This window comes from Mauremys reevesii, linkage group 1 (genome assembly GCF_016161935.1).
Source record: "Mauremys reevesii isolate NIE-2019 linkage group 1, ASM1616193v1, whole genome shotgun sequence".
NCBI lineage: Eukaryota > Metazoa > Chordata > Testudines > Geoemydidae > Mauremys > Mauremys reevesii.
The window spans coordinates 42,339,444-42,359,065 of record NC_052623.1 but is presented as its reverse complement, the minus strand read 5'-3'; the positions used below and the strand labels follow the sequence as shown (position 1 = coordinate 42,359,065).

At 48.6% G+C, this 19,622-nt stretch overlaps 1 protein-coding gene across 2 annotated transcripts in view; it reads right to left on the bottom strand.

The window, feature by feature from the left end:
• Positions 1-17,334, bottom strand: part of DDX10 (DEAD-box helicase 10) — a 332,788-nt gene extending 315,454 nt beyond the window's left edge. The window contains exons 1-5 of one of the 2 annotated variants that reach the window (XM_039520517.1): positions 16,873-17,334; positions 11,759-11,819; positions 11,420-11,550; positions 4,150-4,308; positions 3,532-3,652 (exon numbers count right to left, since the gene is read on the bottom strand). In XM_039520517.1, the coding sequence (XP_039376451.1) occupies positions 3,532-3,652; positions 4,150-4,308; positions 11,420-11,550; positions 11,759-11,819; positions 16,873-17,070 (670 nt within the window). In that variant the 5' untranslated portion in view covers positions 17,071-17,334. The remainder of the gene's footprint in view (positions 1-3,531; positions 3,653-4,149; positions 4,309-11,419; positions 11,551-11,758; positions 11,820-16,872) is intronic. The other variant, XM_039520516.1, reaches the window with a different exon arrangement.
• Positions 17,335-19,622: the final 2,288 nt, after the last annotated feature.

Here is a 19,622-nt window from a genome sequence, read left to right as displayed (position 1 = left end):
GCATTTGATACAGTTCCATGTGGGAAATTATTAGTTAAATTGGAGAAGATGGGAATTAATATAAGAATTGAAAGGTTGATAAGGAACTGGTTAAAGGGGAGACAACAACAGATGGCCAGAAAGGATTAAACAGCTCACAGGCTAATTGACCCGGATTCAATCTTTAGAGCAGTTCCCATTGGTCAGGAACAGCGAACTGCAGCCACTGGGAGCTGTGGGCAGCTGTGCCTATGGACGGTCAGTGTAAACAAACTGTCCCGCAGTCTGCCAGCATTCTCTACTTTTCTAACATATCTCTAAAGCTATCTGTAAATAGTAGTTTGGGCCATTCTATGTTAGATAAGCTAGAACTTTGAAATGCAAACCTGTATTGTTAGAGAATTAGAGGTAATACTAACAGTATGTGTTTACTTATATCTTGTTAGATGTTAGCCATGTAAACAGACAGTTTCTGTCTATTACTATAGTTATTGATTCAGAAATCAAAAGGAAATATTAACATTTAGATAAATCTTGGGTGAAAAAATATCATGTTTATGTGTCTTTTTAAAGTTTATGATAAGGTAACTTATCCATTAAGCAGTTTATCTTAATCCATGTAGTATTTACTGGTGATGTTTAGGAAACAGAAGGTTATTCAAAACCTATTGTTCTTCCAAGAACTCTGTGCTGCCCAGAAACTATATAAAAATTCTTGGGATCTGATCCTTTCATCTCATATCTGCTTGATGCTTTATGCAAGAGAAGCTTGAGTCGTAAGATCGAAATCTCCAGTCCCTCCTGGATCACCCTGGATATGAATGTTGGACTATAACATATGGACTAATTCTGAAAGAACTCCTTGCAACTACAAAGCTCACCATCTCTACTATGAAACTGATCTCAGAACTGTACTCATGTCTGTATGTATACTGATCTTTTAACCAATACACTCTTTTCTTTTTAATAAATTTTCAGTAATCCTCATCACATTTGACTGGGGTGTCTGGGTGGAAGCCCAAGGCTGGACTGCTATAAGGGAACTGTGTTTTGGCTTCTGGGTAACCAGTAAGGTATTGCAGAAGCTGTTTTGTGCTGGCTGGGTAAATCTAAGTATTGAAATATCCACCAGCTTTGGGAATTGTGACCCCGGTCACAGTGGCGTAGTCTGGCTTGGATACACATTACCACGGGTTAATTGGGTTTTTGGATCAGAACCCCAGGCTTATCAAAAATTAATTTTGATATTGGAGCATTTAAAGGGTAGAAATCAGTTACAATGAGTCACCCACGGTCATATGAAGATCTTGACAGAAAAAGCCTTGAAGAATTGTGCTCAGAGAGGGGGCTGTCTTTTAAGAAAAAGGCCCCAGAGCAAGAACCAAAAAATCTGTTAATGGCCAGTGATCAGAGAGCCAGATCTCCGTCACCTGCCCCAGATCCACTCCCTGCAGAAGCAATTAGAATGCAATTGGAAGTGAGCAAGCAAAAATTAGAGCATGAACAGAAGCTGACAGATCTTCGATTATAAGGAAAAGGAAAAAATAGCTGATATGGAAAAAGAAACCCATTTAAGGCATATGGATCAGCTGGCTGCTGAGGAGAAGGCTCACCAGATGCAACAGCAATCTGCCAGACTTCAGATCGAAGTCTAGGAAGAGCAGAAAACACTCCAACAGCCTGGAAACCCATCCCCTCATGACAACAAAAGCTGGGGAAGAATTTGTCCAATTTACAAAGATACTGAAGACAGAGAAATTTCTATCTACCTTTGAATGTCTATGTGAAATTCACCATATCCCTGAGGTACAGCGTATGCCTGTCCTGCTGACCAGATTGACTGGGAAAGCTAGGCAAGTGTTCAATGAAATAGGAATGGATGAAGCTTTGAATTATGTAAAATATAAAAGATACTGTGTTAAAACATTTCAAGACTACCTCTGAAACGTATGGATTAAAGTTTAGAAATTTTAAAATGTCTAAAAATATTTCTTATATGGAATGTGCTCATAAACGGTTAGGTTTTTGTCAGGAAGTGGATTAATGGTGAGAAAGTTTTGGGGATTGTCTGCCCCACTCTTTGCAGTTTGCCCTAACTGAGTAACTTCAGTGTGGCCCCCCCTGGCACCCTGGTCAAAGGGAGACTACAAACAGGTCATATTAAAAAGTGAACTCTCAGGCTGGAAAAAGGTTACTGGTGGTCAGTCTTAGGACCAATCTCATTTAACACTGTCATTCATGACCTTCGCACAAGAAGTGAATGACACAAAGTTGGGAGGTATCTCCAATACAGAGGAGGTCAGGAATATCATACAAGAAGATCAGGCTGACATTGAAAACTGAAGTAAAAGACATGGATGCAATTTAATATCAAAAGACAAGGTCATGAACTTAGGGACTAACAACAAGAATTTGTGTTATAAACTGGGGAGTTATCACTTGAAAGGAACAGAGGAGGAGAAAGACTTGGGTGTATTGATCACAGGATGCCTATGAGCTGCTAATATGATGTGGTCATGAAAAAGGCTAATGCAGTCCTAGGATGCATCAAGCGAGGTATTTCCAGTAGAGATATGGAAGCGTTAACACATTGGGAATACCATGTGCAATTCTGATCTCCCATGTTTAAGAAATCTTAATTCAAACTGGAACAGATGCAGGGAAGGGTTACTAGGATGATCCAAGGAATAGAAAACCTACCTTATAAGAGGAGACTCAAAGAGCTTGGCTTGTTTAGCCTAACCAAAAGAAGACTGAGGGGAGATATGATTGGTTTCTATAAATACATCAGAGGGATAAATACCAGAGGAGAGGAGTTATTTAATTTTAGCACCAATGTTGACAAGAACAAATAGATATAAACTGGCCAGTTTATAAAATAAGCTTAGGTTTGAAATTAGATGAAGGTTTCTATCAGAGGAGTGAAGCTCTGGAACTGCCTTTCAAGGCAGTGGGGACAAAAAAAACCCTAACTGGCTTCAAGACTGAGCTTGATAAGCTTATGGAGAGGATGGTATGATGAGGCCACCTACAATGGCACATAGCCAATCTGCAACTGCTAGTAGCGAATATCTTCAATGGCCAGTAATGGAACACTAGTTGGAGGGGGGCGGCAGCTCTGAGTTACTACAGAGAATTCTTTCCCAGGTGTCTGGCTGGTGGGTCTTGCCCACATGCTCAGGATCTAACTGACTGCCATATTTCAGTTTGGGAAGGAATTTTCCCCTAGGTCATATTGGCAGACACCCTGGGGGGTTTTTTGCCTCTCTCTGCAGCACGGGGAAGGAATCACCTATAGGGTTAAACTAGTGTAAATGGTGGATTCTCTGTAACTTGAAGTCTTTAAATTTGAGGACCTCTATAACCTCTGGATGAGTTACTGATCTATTAGAGTGGGTGGGTGAGGTTCTGTGGCCTGCAATATGCAGGAGGTCAGACTAGACGATCATGATGGTCCCCTCTGACCTTAAAGTCTATGAGTCTAAGTACATCATGACAGTGGAACACATAAGGAAGTTTTTTATTTATAGCTTTCAGACATTTTTAACTTACTCAACATTTGGAGATCAGATGCATGGAAGTATGAAGTTTCATCCATATGCTGTAGAAGCCGACCCGGTGTGCAAATAAGCATATTTACATGGTGGATTTTGTTGGCCTCTTTTTTCAGATCCTGAAATTAAATTAAAACAGTTTAGTTCAGATTACACACCTCTAAGCTGACCCACCACTAAGCATACTCAAGCCATCTTAAACTGGCAATTACTAGCACCCACCCTATTTTCACTATTCTCCCCTAACTCCAGAGATTTGAGTGCCATCTCTGCAGCAAACCCAGATCTCTGATTTGAATAGAAAGTGTTTCAGAAAAACTTTTTAAAGTGAAAGGTAGTCCTGAAAGGTTTGGAAAGGGAGTGCTGTTCAGTCACCTTGCCTGGAAAGATGGAAGGCACAAGACTGAAGCTTCAAAAGACATAAGCAATAGAGCAGAGAAAAATACTGGGAAACAGTGATGCAGAGGTTCCCAGTAATTCCTCTTCTACCATGACACAGGGGTTCCCAATAACTGCTCATCTATCTGCTATCTCCCTGACAATTGTTCCTCTAAAGATAAAATTTGGTCTTTTGTACTTCCCATACAAAAAATTGAAAGTTTAAAGGAGAACAAACCTTTCCACCAATGATAAGGCCAGCTGAAAAGTCATGATTCTTCCCCACTTTACGCAGAACCTCAAAGGTCTGGTATGCCAGTTCCCTCGTAGGCGATATTATCAGAACTCCTAATCCATCTATCGATGTCCACTGCTGGCGATATAACTTTTCCAAAGCCTGAAAATTTACAGCTGTTTCATTTCAAAACCTATAATTTTTACTATATAATATGTAACCAAGGTAAGAAATAATTAAAAAGGCAGATAACACAAACTCAGCGCTTATTTATATCAATATACATGTTACACTTGGGAGGGCTACAGTTTAATTATACAGTCAAACATAAGAAAGGCCGTACCGGGTCAGACCAAAGGTCCATCTAGACCAGTATCTGTCTACCGACAGTGGCCAATGCCAGGTGCCCCAGAGGGAGTGAACCTAACAGGCAATGATCAAGTGATCGCTCTCCTGCCATCCATCTCCATCCTCTGACGAACAGAGGCTAGGGACACCATTCTTACCCATCCTGGCTAATAGCCATTTATGGACTTAGCCACCATGAATTTATCCAGTCCCCTTTTAAACATTGTTATAGTCCTAGCCTTCACAACCTCCTCAGGTAAGGAGTTCCACAAGTTGACTGTGCGCTGCGTGAAGAAGAACTTCCTTTTATTTGTTTTAAACCTGCTGCCTATTAATTTCATTTGGTGACCCCTAGTCCTTGTATTATGGGAATAAGTAAATAACTTTTCCTTATCCACTTTCTCAACATCACTCATGATTTTATATACCTCTATCATGTCCCCCCTTAGTCTTCTCTTTTCCAAACTGAAGAGTCCTAGCCTCTTTAATCTTTCCTCGTATGGGACCCTCTCTAACCCCCTAATCATTTTAGTTGCCCTTTTCTGAACCTTTTCTAGTGCTAGAATATCTTTTTTGAGGTGAGGAGACCACATCTGTACACAGTATTCGAGATGTGGGCATACCATGGATTTATATAAGGGCAATAATATATTCTCAGTCTTATTCTCTAGCCCCTTTTTAATGATTCCTAACATCCTGTTTGCTTTTTTGACCGCCTCTGCACACTGCATGGACATCTTCAGAGAACTATCCACGATGACTCCAAGATCTTTTTCCTGACTCGTTGTAGCTAAATTAGCCCCCATCATGCTGTATGTATAGTTGGGGTTATTTTTTCCAATGTGCATTACTTTACATTTATCCACATTAAATTTCATTTGCCATTTTGTTGCCCAATCGCTTAGTTTTGTGAGATCTTTTTGAAGTTCTTCACAGTCTGCTTTGGTCTTAACTATCTTGAGAAGTTTAGTATCATCTGCAAACTTTGCCACCTCACTGTTTACCCCTTTCTCCAGATCATTTATGAATAAATTGAATAGGATTGGTCCTAGGACTGACCCTTGGGGAACACCACTAGTCACCCCTCTCCATTCTGAGAATTTACCATTAATTCCTACCCTTTGTTCCCTGTCCTTTAACCAGTTCTCAATCCATGAAAGGACCTTCCCTTTTATCCCATGACAGCTTAATTTACATAAGAGCCTTTGGTGAGGGACCTTGTCAAAGGCTTTCTGGAAATCTAAGTACACTATGTCCACGGATCCCCTTGTCCACATGTTTGTTGACCTTCAAAGAACTCTAATAGATTAGTAAGACACGATTTCCCTTTACAGAAACCATGTTGACTATTGCTCAAGAGTTTATGTTTTTCTGTGTGTCTGACAATTTTATTCTTTACTATTGTTTCAACTAATTTGCCCGGTACCGACGTTAGACTTACCGGTCTGTAATTGCTGGGATCACCCCAGAGCCCTTTTTAAATATTGGCGTTACATTAGCTAACTTCCAGTCATTGGGTACCGAAGCCGATTTAAAGGACAGGTTACAAACCTTAGTTAATAGTTCCGCAACTTCACATTTGAGTTCTTTCAGAACTCTTGGGTGAATGCCATCTGGTCCCGGTGACTTGTTAATGTTGAGTTTATCAATTAATTCCAAAACCTCCTCTAGTGATACTTCAATCTGTGACAGTTCCTCAGATTTGTCACCTACAAAAGCCAGCTCAGGTTTGGGAATCTCCCTAACATCCTCAGCCGTGAAGACTGAAGCAAAGAATCCATTTAGTTTCTCCGCAATGACTTTATCGTCTTTAAGCACTCCTTTTGTATTTTGATCATCAAGGGGCCCCACTGGTTGTTTAGCAGGCTTCCTGCTTCTGATGTACTTAAAAAACATTTTGTTATTACCTTTGGAGTTTTTGGCTAGCCATTCTTCAAACTCCTCTTTGGCTTTTCTTATTACACTCTTGCACTGAAGTTGGCAGTGTTTGTGCTCCTTTCTATTTGCCTCACTAGGATTTGACTTCCACTTTTTAAAGGAAGTCTTTTTATCTCTCACTGCTTCTTTTACATGGTTGTTAAGCCACAGTGGCTCTTTTTTAGTTCTTTTACTGTTTTTCTTAATTTGGGGTATACATTGAAGTTGGGCCTCTATTATGGTGTCTTTAAAAAGGGCCCATGCAACTTGCAGGGATTTCACTTTAGTCACTGTACCTTTTAACTTCTGTCTAACACACACCCTCATTTTTGTATAGTTCCCCCTTTTGAAATTAAAGGCCACAGTGTTGGGCAGTTCAGGTGTTCTTCCCACCACAGGGATGTTGAATGCTATTGTATTATGGTCACTGTTTCCAAGCGGTCCTGCTATAGTTACCTCTTGGACCAGCTCCTGCGCTCCACTCAGGATTAAATCTAGAGCTGCCTCTCCCCTTGTGGGTTCCCATACCAGCTGCTCCATGAAGCAGTCATTTAAAGTATCGAGAAATTTTATCTCTGCATTTCGTCCTGAAGTGAAATGTTCCCAGTCAATATGGGGATAATTGAAATCCCACACTATTATTGGGTTCTTAATTTTGATAGCCTGTCTAATTTCCCTTAGCATTTCATCATCACTATTACTGTCCTGGTCAGGTGGTCGATAATAGATCCCTAATGTTATATTTTTACTAGAGCATGAAATTTCTATCCATAGAGACTCTATGGAACCCGTGGATTCGCTTAAGATTTTTACTTCATTTGAATCTACACTTTCTTTCACATATAGTGCCACTCCTCCCCCTGCACGGCCTGTCCTGTCCTTCCGATATATTCTGTACCCCGGAATGATTGTGTCCCATTGATTGCTCTCAGGTCCACCAGGTTTCTGTGATGCCTATTATATCTATATCCTCCTTTATCACAAGGCACAAACCTCGCAATAACGTGCCTCGCCATAACACGAAATCGCATATAACGCGATCATAGGTTGCCTCCCCTTTAAGGCATAATACAGTACTGTACCAGTGGTCCCTAACACCATGGCAGGGGAGAGAAGCTGCAGCTCCCCACCTGCCAGGAACAGAGAACTCCGAGGCGGTGCCGGTGCTCTCTGTCCCTAGCAGGCGTGGGGCCGCAGCTTCTCTCTGGCTTCTCTGGGGCTGTAGGCGCCGGTGCTCTCTATCCCCGGCAGGCGCGGGGCCGCAGCTTCTCTCCGACTTCAAGAGGAGCCGCGGGCTCCCCACCTGCCGGGGACAGAGAACTCCGTGGCTGCGGGCACCAGTGCTCTCTGTCCCTAGCAGGCGCGGGGCCGCGGCTTCTCTCCGGCTTCTCTGGGGCTGCAGGCGCCGGTGCTCTCTGTCCCCGGCAGGCGCGGGGCCGCGGCTTCTCTCCGGCTTCAAGAGGAGCTGTGGCTCCCCACCTGCCGGGGACAGAGAACTCCGGGGCTGCGGGCGCCAGTGCTCTCCGTCCCCAGCAGGCGTGGGGCCGCAGCTTCTCTCCGGCTTCTCTGGGGCTGCAGGCGCCGGTGCTCTCTGTCCCCGGCAGCTGCGGGGAGCCGTGGGCAGGACTGCACTGGGAGACAGTTTGTAGATTAAAACAATTTCAATGTGTAACGAATCCAACACTTAACACCATCCAATCAAGTCTGTATAGGCTTTGGCTACACTTGCATTTCAAAGCGCTGCCGCGGCAGCGCTTTGAAGCGCTAAGTGTAGTCGAAGCGCCAGCGCTGGGAGAACCCTCTCCCAGCGCTGTCCGTACTCCACTTCCCTGTGGGGAATACCGGACAGCGCTGGGAGCGCGGCTCCCAGCGCTGGGGCTTTGACTACACTGGCGCTTTGTAGCGCCGCAATTTGCAGCGCTGCAGAGGGTGTGTTTTCACACCCTGCTGCAGCGCTGCAAATTTGTAAGTGTAGCCAAGCCCATAGTCAATATGAGAATGGGATTCAGATACAGAGCTGTGCAATACTAACTCTTCTGCTCCTAAAATTGTGGGTACCAGAAATAAGGAGAGCAAGTGGAATAAAATTATTCAGCTGTAATATTTCTGGGTTACTCCGGGGGGAACTCTGCATCACTGTGCATGTGCAGAATTTATGTCACCCGCAGATTTCTTTGTTTCCCCGCAGATAACTGACTTTCTGATGGGGAAGCAAAGGGAAACCACAAAAGCGGTCATACGACCTTCCCCAACAGTATGTTTCGGTTGCCCAAGGCAGCCAGCAGAGAGGTAAATCACTGTGAGGTGGGAGCAGGACTGGGGAAGACATAGCTGGTGGCTCCTATCCTGCACTGGGCTCAGCTGCTAGTCCCAGCTGGGCTGAGGAGGACGGGACTTCCTCTTCCCCTGCCCAGCATTTGGGGACAGGTCAGACCCACCCCCAGATTTCTCCCCCAGCTGTAGGAAGCTCTGCAAACTTCCCCTCCCCGCTGTGCTTCCTGCACCCATCATTCCTCAGCTGCAGGGGGAGAGATCACTGTACAAGGCGCTGCTCCCCCATCCGTCCAACACTTGTGCATCCAGACTCCCTCATACCCAGACCCTCCTGCCGAGCTGCACCTGAACCATCCCAACGAGCCACCTGCACCTGGATCCCCACCCTACCGAGCCCCAACCAGCTGCACCTGGATCCCAACCTCACTGAGCCCCACCCCTCCAGCATCTGGACATCCCCCCCGAGTCAAACCCCCCCTGCTGAGCTCTATCCCCCCCCAACACTCAGACCCCCATGCAGAGTCCCATTACCTTTGCACCCAGAACACCCCAACAAGCCCCTGTGCATCCAGATTCCCCCCACACCCGGATCCCCCACTGAGCCACCAGCACCCAGACTGCCCCACATAGAACTTTCTCACCCCAGACCTAGATTCCCCCCACACTAAGCCCCTCCACACTTGGATCCTGCCTTGCTGAGCCTGCCTGCCCACATCCAGGGCCGCCCAGCGGGGGGGGGGGGGGGCAAGAGGGGCAATTTGCCCCAGGCCGCGAGCCCCACACAGCCCCCACCAGAGTTTTTCGGGGGCCCTGGAGCAGGGTCCTTCACTCGCTCCGGGGGCCCGGAAAACTCTTGCGGGGCCGGGTGCAGGAGCTTCTTACGCTCCCGGTCTTCGCCGGCGGGGGTCCTTCGGCTCCAGGGCGGAAGGACCCCCCACTGGCGAATTACCGCAGAAGACAGAGCGGGACCCGCCGCCGAAGTTCAGCTCGGTCTTCGGCGGTGGGGGGCCCTTCCGTTCCGGGACCCGCCGCCGAAGTGCTCCGAAGACCCGCGGCGGGGGGCCCCCGCCGCCGAAGACCGGGCTGCGCTTCGGCGGCGGGTCCCGCTCCGGCGGTAATTCGGCGGCGGGGGCCCCCCACCGCGGGTCTTCGGGGCACTTCGGCGGTGGGTCCCGGAACGGAAGGCCCCCCCGCTGCCGAAGACCCCGGGCCCCCGGAATCCTCTGGGCGGCCCTGCCCACATCTGGCATGGAGGGGCAGAGATCTGGGGTGTTTCTGGGGCAGACCCGATCCTTGCACTGTGTCAGGGTTGGGTACAGCCTCACCAGTGAGTCCGTGTCCCCCGGGGAGGGGAGGGCAGAGGAGCTGCACAGTAATCTCCCACCTCTGTGTAGCCAGTGGCCTGTGCTCCCCAATGCCACAGTAATCTCCCCAATTTGCAGAATTTTAAAATATTGCGAATTTTTCATTTTTTGGCACAGAATTTTTAATTTTTGGTGCAGAATGCTCTCAGGAGTACTGGGCTCACACCTACAAGGCAGTACCACTGCTGAAACAGAGCATTCCAACTAAAGGTACTGATACAAGTCCACTTCTGCTGTTACAGATTCACACACTGTCAAATCGTTGTGTTCAGCTGTACAACAAAAAGATTTCACCAGGACTGATGTAATATCCCTACTGATGGTGCTTTCCATAGCCACAAAGGAGATCAAAACTTGTTTTCTAGCCTCCTTCTATATGACACATAGTCCCAGTTATCACTAGGCCCCCTTCTCTACAAATCCCTTTAAATGCATGGACATAAAAATGCATACAACTGTTTCAAGAGCTGTATATCTCAATTACAGATATAAATTAACTAAGCAACCTCATTTTCCTTCTTTGCTACAGTATGCAGAAGATTGTTCTCACCCCCCTCCAAAACCTATACATTTATTTCCTAATCGGCATGAATGAGATCTAGCATAAAGCACATTCTAGTTTCTGAGAGGTTGCCTAAATACCCATTTCTGTTCTCACTGTTTTGTCATTGACTTTAATGGAAGCGGATTGGGCCCTAAACTAATAATCTACATTGAATGCTAATCGCTAGTCTCTAATTTAAAACCAAATTAAATCCCGTCCCCCCTCAACCTGATCACCATTTGAGTGGTTCCTCAATTTAGATGCCAACTTGAAAAAAATCTTTTCTATAATACTAAAGAAAATAAATGCAAAGCCTGACTTTCCAGGTGAACCAACAGTAACTTTCGTCCTCTAACATATTTTTGAGAGCCAATTTTTCAGTCTAATTTACAAACCATATTCATGAACTCTAGCCTAACCTACAATGAGAAATGTATTACATATTTAGTGAAGATTAGTTATAAACAGGTTCCTTGATCAACTTTACACTTATTCCATACAGACATTCAGTTTTAAATAATTTTAGCAGTCAACTATATTGGTAAAGGACTATTAAGAAAAAAAAATTTTAAATCAGCCTTAATAAAAATGTCAGAACAAGGCATCAAAGTGTCAACACATTTCTAGAGACAAATATATACCCAGACCATGTTACAAAACCTCAGACAGCAATAGGTAAATTAGTCTGTCATAGCTTTATGTGAACAAATATTACAGTCAAATTATAAGTCTCCTCCTGGCTCCGATTAACCAAAGTATGCTGTTTAATGTCCAATACCTCCATTTTACATAGTTTAAGCTTCCAATGAGAAGGTAAATTACTTACTGGGATAATAAAAGCCAAGGTTTTGCCTGATCCAGTCTTTGCAGCTCCAAGTACATCTTTACCTTGCAAAGACAAACCTATGGTCTGCCTCTGTATCTCAGTTACCATGCGATACTGTGCTTCTTGCAAACCTAGTATTTGGGAGAGGGGGGGAAAAAATTCTTACTTTTTGCCTTGGATAATGATATATTTTCCCATAAAGAAAAATACTGCAGCTGGCAACATTATCTTGGAACTTTGATATTTAAAAACAAAAACTTCTTAAACTGCCAATGAATAAGACTGGTTAAAACTGGTCTTTTATTCAAATACTTTCCTAAGAACTGTTGGTGTACTTACCTTTCAATGTTTTCTTTGACAACGGGAAATCTGAAAATCTTTTAATTTCATTTGGGTTTATCTGAAACAAAAGGATTTAATCAATGCTAGAATATAAGAATACCGTGGAATTTAAATCACATCGTTGTAGTTTGCTGGTAACATCGGCAGAATTTTTAGTGGGTTAATTCTAGGAGTACCTGGCAATCAACCTCAACCAGCTAACTGGAAGGAAAAGGTCTACACTTAGGCATAGTTTGACTTCTACATTTGGGAGGCCACTTCAGTCAGGCCAATAAGACTGTGCGGGGGGAGAGGGGGCAAATTCCACAACTGTCAAGGCTTGCAGTTTGGGGGGGCAACCTCCCTCCCCACAAACAACACCCAAGCATCTACATTAGGTTTATCTAAGCCTGACAATTTTTCCTAATCTAGACATTTTAAAATGTGGAAAGTGGAGCAAAATATGCACTTAACATAGCTCTATTATGTACAGTAGCAGTTAAATTTAGATCTTAAATGTAATCATCTCAGGTCTTCAGAGACATCCAATTGTAACGATATGCTAAGATACATAATCAAGGTTTAAGCATTCCATATGCTACTTGCCAAAAAGCCCAAGGCATGACATGCAATTAAATGTTCATACTAAATAGCTGATAAAATAGTATCAAACCTAAGAGCAGAATTTCCAGAAGCTGTGCCACCACTGGGGACCTTCTGCTTCTCCTCCACCCCCAGGGCCCTTGTGCTCCCCACACACACACCCTGACTGATCCCTTCCTTGCCTGCCCCACCCTCAGAGGCCCTAGTGCAGTGGAGGAAACTGACCACGAGAGCTGCAGTTGGAAAACCCCAGCTCCTGGAGGAAAGGACCTGTCTGCATGGTGCAGCAGGTAAGAGCTCCGACTGGAGCTGAGGTATGTGCCGCGAGCAGACCTCTGGTATGGAACTTGAGAAGGGGTACCCCTCCGCCCTCCCTAAACGGTAGCCCTGGCTAAGGCTCCCATGGTTCCCCACAGCTGTTTATGTCAGCCCCACATCTCTGCAGGGCAGGTGCAGCAACGGGGACACGGATCACGCACTGGCTGTGCGGAGGTGGGAGATCACCCTGAAGCCCCCCGCCTCCCCTGAGACATGGACTCAAAGGTGAGGCTGCACCTGATCTTGACACAGTGCCAGGGCTGGGCCTCCCCAGAAACACCCAGGGGTTCTGCCCCTCTGCACTGAAGGAGAGGGACATAGTCTCTCATGCACACCCAGTCCTGGCTCTTGATCCAGGTGTGGGGCAGGCAGGCTCAGCCTGGCAGGATCCAAGTGGGGAGGGGCTTAGTGTGGGGGATCCAAGTGTGCAGTGAGAGGGTCCTGTGTGGACCCTCTCTGGGTGCAGGAGGCTCAGTGGGAGTTCCAGGTGCGTGTATGAGGGGGAATCTGGATGCACAGGGTCTCATTGGAGGGGGGGGGTTTCCAGGTGCAGGGGGTTGGGGCTAGTCAGGGCAGGGGTATGGATGGAGGAGCTCAGCAGGGATCCAGATGCAGGGGGGTGGCGCTCGATGGGAGTAGGTCTGCAGGGGTTGAGGTTTGGAAGAGTGGAGGTTAAGGTGCAGGGGGCACCCGGTGAGGTGTGAGGATTGGCAGGGGGTGGGGCTGGATGCATGGGGGTTGGGCAGATGGAGCAGCAGCTCTCAGTACAATGAACCCTCCCCCTGCAGCTGAGACGCAATGGGGGACAGGAAGTGGGCGGGGAGCGGAGCTTCCTGCAGCTGGGGGAGGTTTCTGGGGGTGGATCAGACCTGGCCCTGGCCACTCCTTGCAGGGGAAAAAGAAGTCCTGTCCTCCCACAGCCCGGACTAGCAGCTGAGCCCTGCCCTCTCCCTGTATTAATTTACCTTTCTGCCAGCTACTTGGGGCTGACAGCCACAAAATGATACACCCATGCTGCTGGGGAGAGGAAGCTGCTCTTGCAGCTTCCCTTTGCTTCCCCATCAGAAGACATTTTTCTGCAGGGAAGCAAAGAAATCTGTGAGGGACATGAATTCTATGAACATGCAGTAGCACAGAATTCCCCCAGGAGTAGTCTTGATATTCAGAACTCTCCAGTAATTAACCCTAGCTATTAAAGAGGTAACTTCTCCCTCCATAACCCTGGCCTACCATGACAGATATGCTTCACCAGAAAAATTAATAAGGCAGACTTGCAAGTTATGAAGACAGGACTTTCACAAGAGCTGAACTTACACTACGGAACTAGGACTTGTCTACACTATTGCTTATGTCGATGTAACTTACGTTGCTCAGGGTGTGAAAAACCCACCCCCAAGCGATGTAAGTTATATCGACTTAGTGCCGTGTCTACACGGCACTATGTTGACGGGAGACGCACTTCCACCGACATAGCTTCTGCCTCTCGCTGAGGTGGAGTAATTATGTTGATGGGAGAGTGCTCTCCCGTCAACACAGCGCAGTAGTGAAGACAAGCCCTTACTCCCTACCAGATATGACTGACCACTGAAATAACTACTTTTAGAGGAGACTTACATTTATTTCTGAAAGGCCTTGCTTTATTACAATAATTCCTTCACACACATACCCCCTCCCACAATCAAGATGTTGCTCTTGCAGGCTGCAAACAAGGAGGAATTGTTAAATAGCTGGCAGGTGATCAGGTACTACATGATGGGGGACTGGAAAACAGAGACAAAGTTCTGAATTCAGTTGTCCTGTCTTACATCATTTTAATTCTAAAATTTTCCCATTTAGATACAATGAACTGAGACAACCTTCTTCACAAGGGCAGAAATCTAGACTTCCAATTTTTAATGCTGCTTTGAATCTACCACTTCCCCGACCCACTCCCTTTGGAATTTCAACAGTAATTCCAATCAGCATTCTAACAGGACTGTGGTTACAGCTTTAATTTCAAAGAGGTTAGTACCTCTTCATATTAAACCACACAAACCTGCAAAAATAGAACGAGAGTCACACAACTCCAAAAATACAGACTTTTACCATTTGAGCCGAAGGAAGATCTTTGTTAGTTGTCAGCTATACAACAGCCCTTTTCTTTCTAAAATGCAACCAGCTAAGGTGCTCTCTCACACAGTGCCCAATTGTGCTACCATTAAAGTCAGTGGGGGGAAAAAACCTGGTGTTAAAATCAGAGCAGGATTGGGCCCAAATATAACCACAAAAAAAAACCTTGCTTAGCTACAACTTTTTTTCCCCCTCCGTATGTAGCCAGCACACAACAGTAATTGAAATACAATTCTATATAAAGTCTGAAGGTATACTAACAGGTCATTTTTAAGCTAGAGTGAGACAAAGAAACTGAGGTAGTTTTAATTATGGCGAGTAACTTAAGCAATTTTATTTAACAATCTTCAGGCCAAATGACTTTTCCAAGATAAAGTTACAGAAGTTCTAATATGGAGTCATACAATGGAAGCTTGCTGAATCCTTATCTATGGAGAGGTTACTGCCTCTCCATAATAACTAGGACCCTACCAATTTCACAGTCATGAAAAAGGTGTCACAAACTGAGAAATAAGCCCTTGCCTGTGAAATCCGATCTCCCTATGCTGCTAGGAGTGTCGGGCTCCTGCCAGGGCTTGGGACTTCCACCTCCATGGGAGCCAGGTCTCAGATCTTCCACCTCCATGGTTCCTGCTGGGGCTCAGGTCACCCGGGCTCAGGGCTTCCACCTCCACAGCTCCTGCTGGGACTCAGGCTGCACATTTTTTCCAGGAGCCCCAAATTGGCCTGGGCTCCTGGACACAATTAATCCACCACTGGCTGGAACTAGCAGCTAGGAGCCCCAGGCTGAGGTGCTCCCAGCATCACGGGGGGAGATCAGACTTATCTCCACCTCCGAGAGCCTCCTCCAGCTGCAAGAAGATCCGCAGCTGCTGCCCAGCCTGGGAGCTTCCTGCAGCCCAGGGAGGTATCCGGAGGTGGGTCTGATCTCCCCGAGAGGGGCCAATGTAGGAGAAGAGCAAGTCCTGTCTCTCCCTAGCCAGCTGAGGCTAGCAGCTAGGGGCCACTGGCTGGGGCTCTCCCAGCATCACATGGGAGATCAGACTCATCTCCACCTCTGGGAGCCTCCTACAGCTGCAAGAGGATCCACAGCTGCTGCCTTCAGAGCCCAACTCTGAAGGCAGCACAGAAGTGAGGGTGTCAATCCTGCAATGCCCCTAGAGCAGCCTTGCAATCCCCCCCATCCCCTTTTGGGTTGGGACCCCCACCATTACAACACCCTGAAATTTCAGGTGTAAACATCCAAAACTGTGAAATTGACTTATTTTCAAATCCTATGGCCGTGAAATTGAACCGAATGGACTGTGAATTTGGTAGGACCCTAATAACAACAGAAAGTTTATCACTGCTCTACTCAGTCTCATAATGTGCTCTGTCACAAACGTGACAAAACCCAATAGAAGAACACACCACCAATTACAGCTTTTGCTCACAAGAGTGAAGCGTACACTAATCGAGGGAAGCATACAGTCATGTCCACACAGCCTCAAATAGATAGACTACTCTGCGCTTCACCCCATGTGTAGTGAAGGTTGACTAACATGTTCTATCCACGGGGTGGCTGCAATTCAGCAAAGGATGAAATACCACCAGCCCTGCAGCCACCGGACAGTGCCCCTTCCCCCCGCGCTGGGTGCCCTGCAACCACCGGACAGTGCCCCTTCCCCCCGCGCTGGGTGCCCTGCAACCACCGGACAGTGCCCCTTCCCCCCGCGCTGGGTGCCCTGCAACCACCGGACAGTGCCCCTTCCCCCCGCGCTGGGTGCCCTGCAACCACCGGACAGTGCCCTTCCCCGCGCTGGGTGCCCTGCAACCACCGGACAGTGCCCCTTCCCCGCGCTGGGTGCCCTGCATCCACCGGACAGTGCCCCTTCCCCCCGCGCTGGGTGCCCTGCAACCACCGGACAGTGCCCCTTCCCCCCGCGCTGGGTGCCCTGCAACCACCGGACAGTGCCCCTTCCCCCCGCGCTGGGTGCCCCTCACCCCAGGGCAGCCCCAGTCGACGACGGGCAATGCCCCACTCCGGGGGTCCTGGCTCCCGGCTCCCTCCCCACGTTCTGTCCCGCTCACTCTCCCGATGGCAGCGCCGCCCGGCCCCTCACCTCCGGGTAGCGCTTTTCCAGCCAGGCGATCCCCTCGCGCTCCACCACCCCTGCCGGCCGCTTCCGCTCCTTCCTCTGCAGCCGCAGCTTGTTCTTGCGCCTGGTGTAGTTCTTCTTCCAGCGCTCGAAGTTGCGCACCGGGTCCGGGTCCGGGACCCCGCCGCCCGCGTGGCGCCCAGTGCCTCCCCTGCCTTCCATGCCGCGCTCGCTCGTCCGCCCGCAGCCTCCCGGAGTCCCGGCCTGGGACCAACACGCGCCGCCGCCTCTGCTGCTGCCGGGACAGTCGCAGGGAGAGCGCGTCACGCAGCCCCGCCCCCGAGGCTGCCCGGCCTCCGCCCACAGGCCGGCGTGGGGACTAAGGCCCAGCCCTGGGGGGGCGCGGAGACTCGTGTGTGTCCCGCTCAGTGCGGCCGGGCTCCCTGAGGCGCGAGGCCCCGGGGTGCCTGGCTCCTTGCCTGGCAGCCAGCCTGCGCTCAGCCCAGGGCTGCCAACTCTCTAGTCACACAACACCGACCAGCCTAGCCCCGCCCCCGGTCACTGCGGTCTCCCTCCTTCGGTGGCTCCCTCTCCCACAGTGCCCACCCTCTCTTACTGGGCAGGGGCAGGGAGATGGGGTGCGGGAGGGGCTGAGGGGTTCACGGTGCAGGAGGGGGCTTCAGGCTGATACAGTGGGTTAGGGTATGGCAGGGGGTGAGGGCTCCGCTGGGGGGGGCAGGGATGAGGGGCTTGGGTGTTGCATCGCAGGCGTATATGAACAAAGCTCTTCAGTCAGTTTGATTGGCAGCAAAGTCATTTATTTTGCTCCAGCATACATCTTTATACTCTTGAAGCAGGCAAGCAAGCAGTTGCTAATTGGTTAACAAAATTAACACAGCCGCAGCTGTAACCCCATAGGGTAATTATCATCCTAACACCTGTTTGACTTATCATCCTATTTACAATTAGCTGGCCGCTCAAGGCCAGCCCTTTACACACAGTTCCCAGCGTAATTGGCTCGTCCCAGAAGCCTAAACAATCTCAGCATTTCACATTCCATTCCCAACACTTGGGGTGCAGGTGGGGGCTCCAGGGTGGCGGGGTGGGGGCTGAGGGATTTGGATTGAGGGAGGGCGTTGCAGGTTGAGGCACTGGGTTGGGGTGCAGGAAGGGGTGAGGGCTCGGGTGGGGATGAGGGGTTCAGCGTGTCGGAGGGGGCAGGGAGTTGGGGTGCAGGCTTGGGTGGGGCCAGGAATGAGTTGTTTGGGGTGCAGGAGGGGGCTCTGGGTTTGGGGGAGCTCAGGGCTGGGGCAGGAGGTTGGGGCATGGGCTTACCTTGCACAGCTCCCAGTCAGTGGAGCTAAGGCAGGCTGTCTTCCTGTCCTGGCACCATGCTGCCTGCACCCCGGAAGTAGTCAGCAGGTCCAGATCCTAGGTGGGGGGGGCCTGGAAGCTCCACACACCTGTCTCACCTGCAGCCTCTGACCCCACCCCACCCCCAGCTCCCGTTGGCCAGTTCCCAGCTAATGGGAGCGCGGAGCCGGTGCTCAGGGCAGGGGCAGCGCACAGAGCCCTGGGACTCCCCAGCCTAGGAGACAGACCTGCTGGCCCGTTTCCAGGGTGCAGCATGGTGCCAGCCAGGACAGGTAGTGACTAACCTGCCTTAGCGCCACAGCGCCACTGATCAGTCTTTTAATGGCCTGGTCAGCGGTGCTGACTGGAGCCACCAGCGTCCATTTTCTACTGGGTATTCCGGTTAGTGTGACCAGACGTCCCGATTTTATCGGGACTGTCCCAATACAGAGACCATGTATGGACTTTGGAGGCCAGGGTGGCGGAACTGGAGGAGCTGAGAGAGGCAGAGAGGTATGTTGATGAGGCTTTCCGGGACACTGTAGAATTGTCCCACCTCCGCTTAGACAGCTCCTGTGCTGTTGAGGAGGAAGAAGGGCCCAGGGAAGTAGAGCAGTCAATGGGAGCAGAGGGAAACCTTCCCATAGTTGGGACCCTCCTTCCAGATGGTGCTGGGGTTGCCTCTCGCACTGAGGTTGCCTCTCCGGGGGAGGGAACTCCAGTTTCTAGGAAAAGGCAGGTGTTAGTAATGGGAGATTCGATTATTAGAAATGTAGATAGCTGGGTCTGTGATGACCGGGAGAACCGTATGGTGACTTGCCTGCCTGGTGCGAAGGTTGCGGATCTCTCGAGGCATCTAGATAGACTTATGTGTAGTGCTGGGGAGGAGCCGGTGGTCGTGGTACATGTAGGTACCAATGACATAGGGAAGGGTAGGAGAGATGTCCTGGAAGCCAAATTTAGGCTGCTAGGGAAGAGACTGAAATCCAGGACCTCTATGGTGGCATTTTCAGAAATGCTCCCAGTTCCACGCGCAGGGCCAGGTAGGCAGGCAGAGCTTCAGAGTCTCAATGCGTGGATGAGACGATGGTGTAGAGAGGAGGGGTTCACGTTCATTAGGAACTGGGGAAACTTCTGGGATGGGAGGAGCCTATACAGGAGAGATGGGCTCCACCTAAACCAAAGTGGAACCAGACTGCTGGCACTAAACATTAAAAAGGTTGTCGAGCAGTTTTTAAACTAGGAGATGGGGGAAAGCCGACTGCTGCAGAGGAGCGTGTGGATCCGACACAGACTTCTCTTAGGGGAGAGTCTGATGATAGAGAATCTCCAGGTTATAGTCAGGAGCAGAGGACTGAAGAGTATAATGTAAGGGCCGGATCAGATGATAAACAGTCACATAAAAAAGAATCTGGCACATC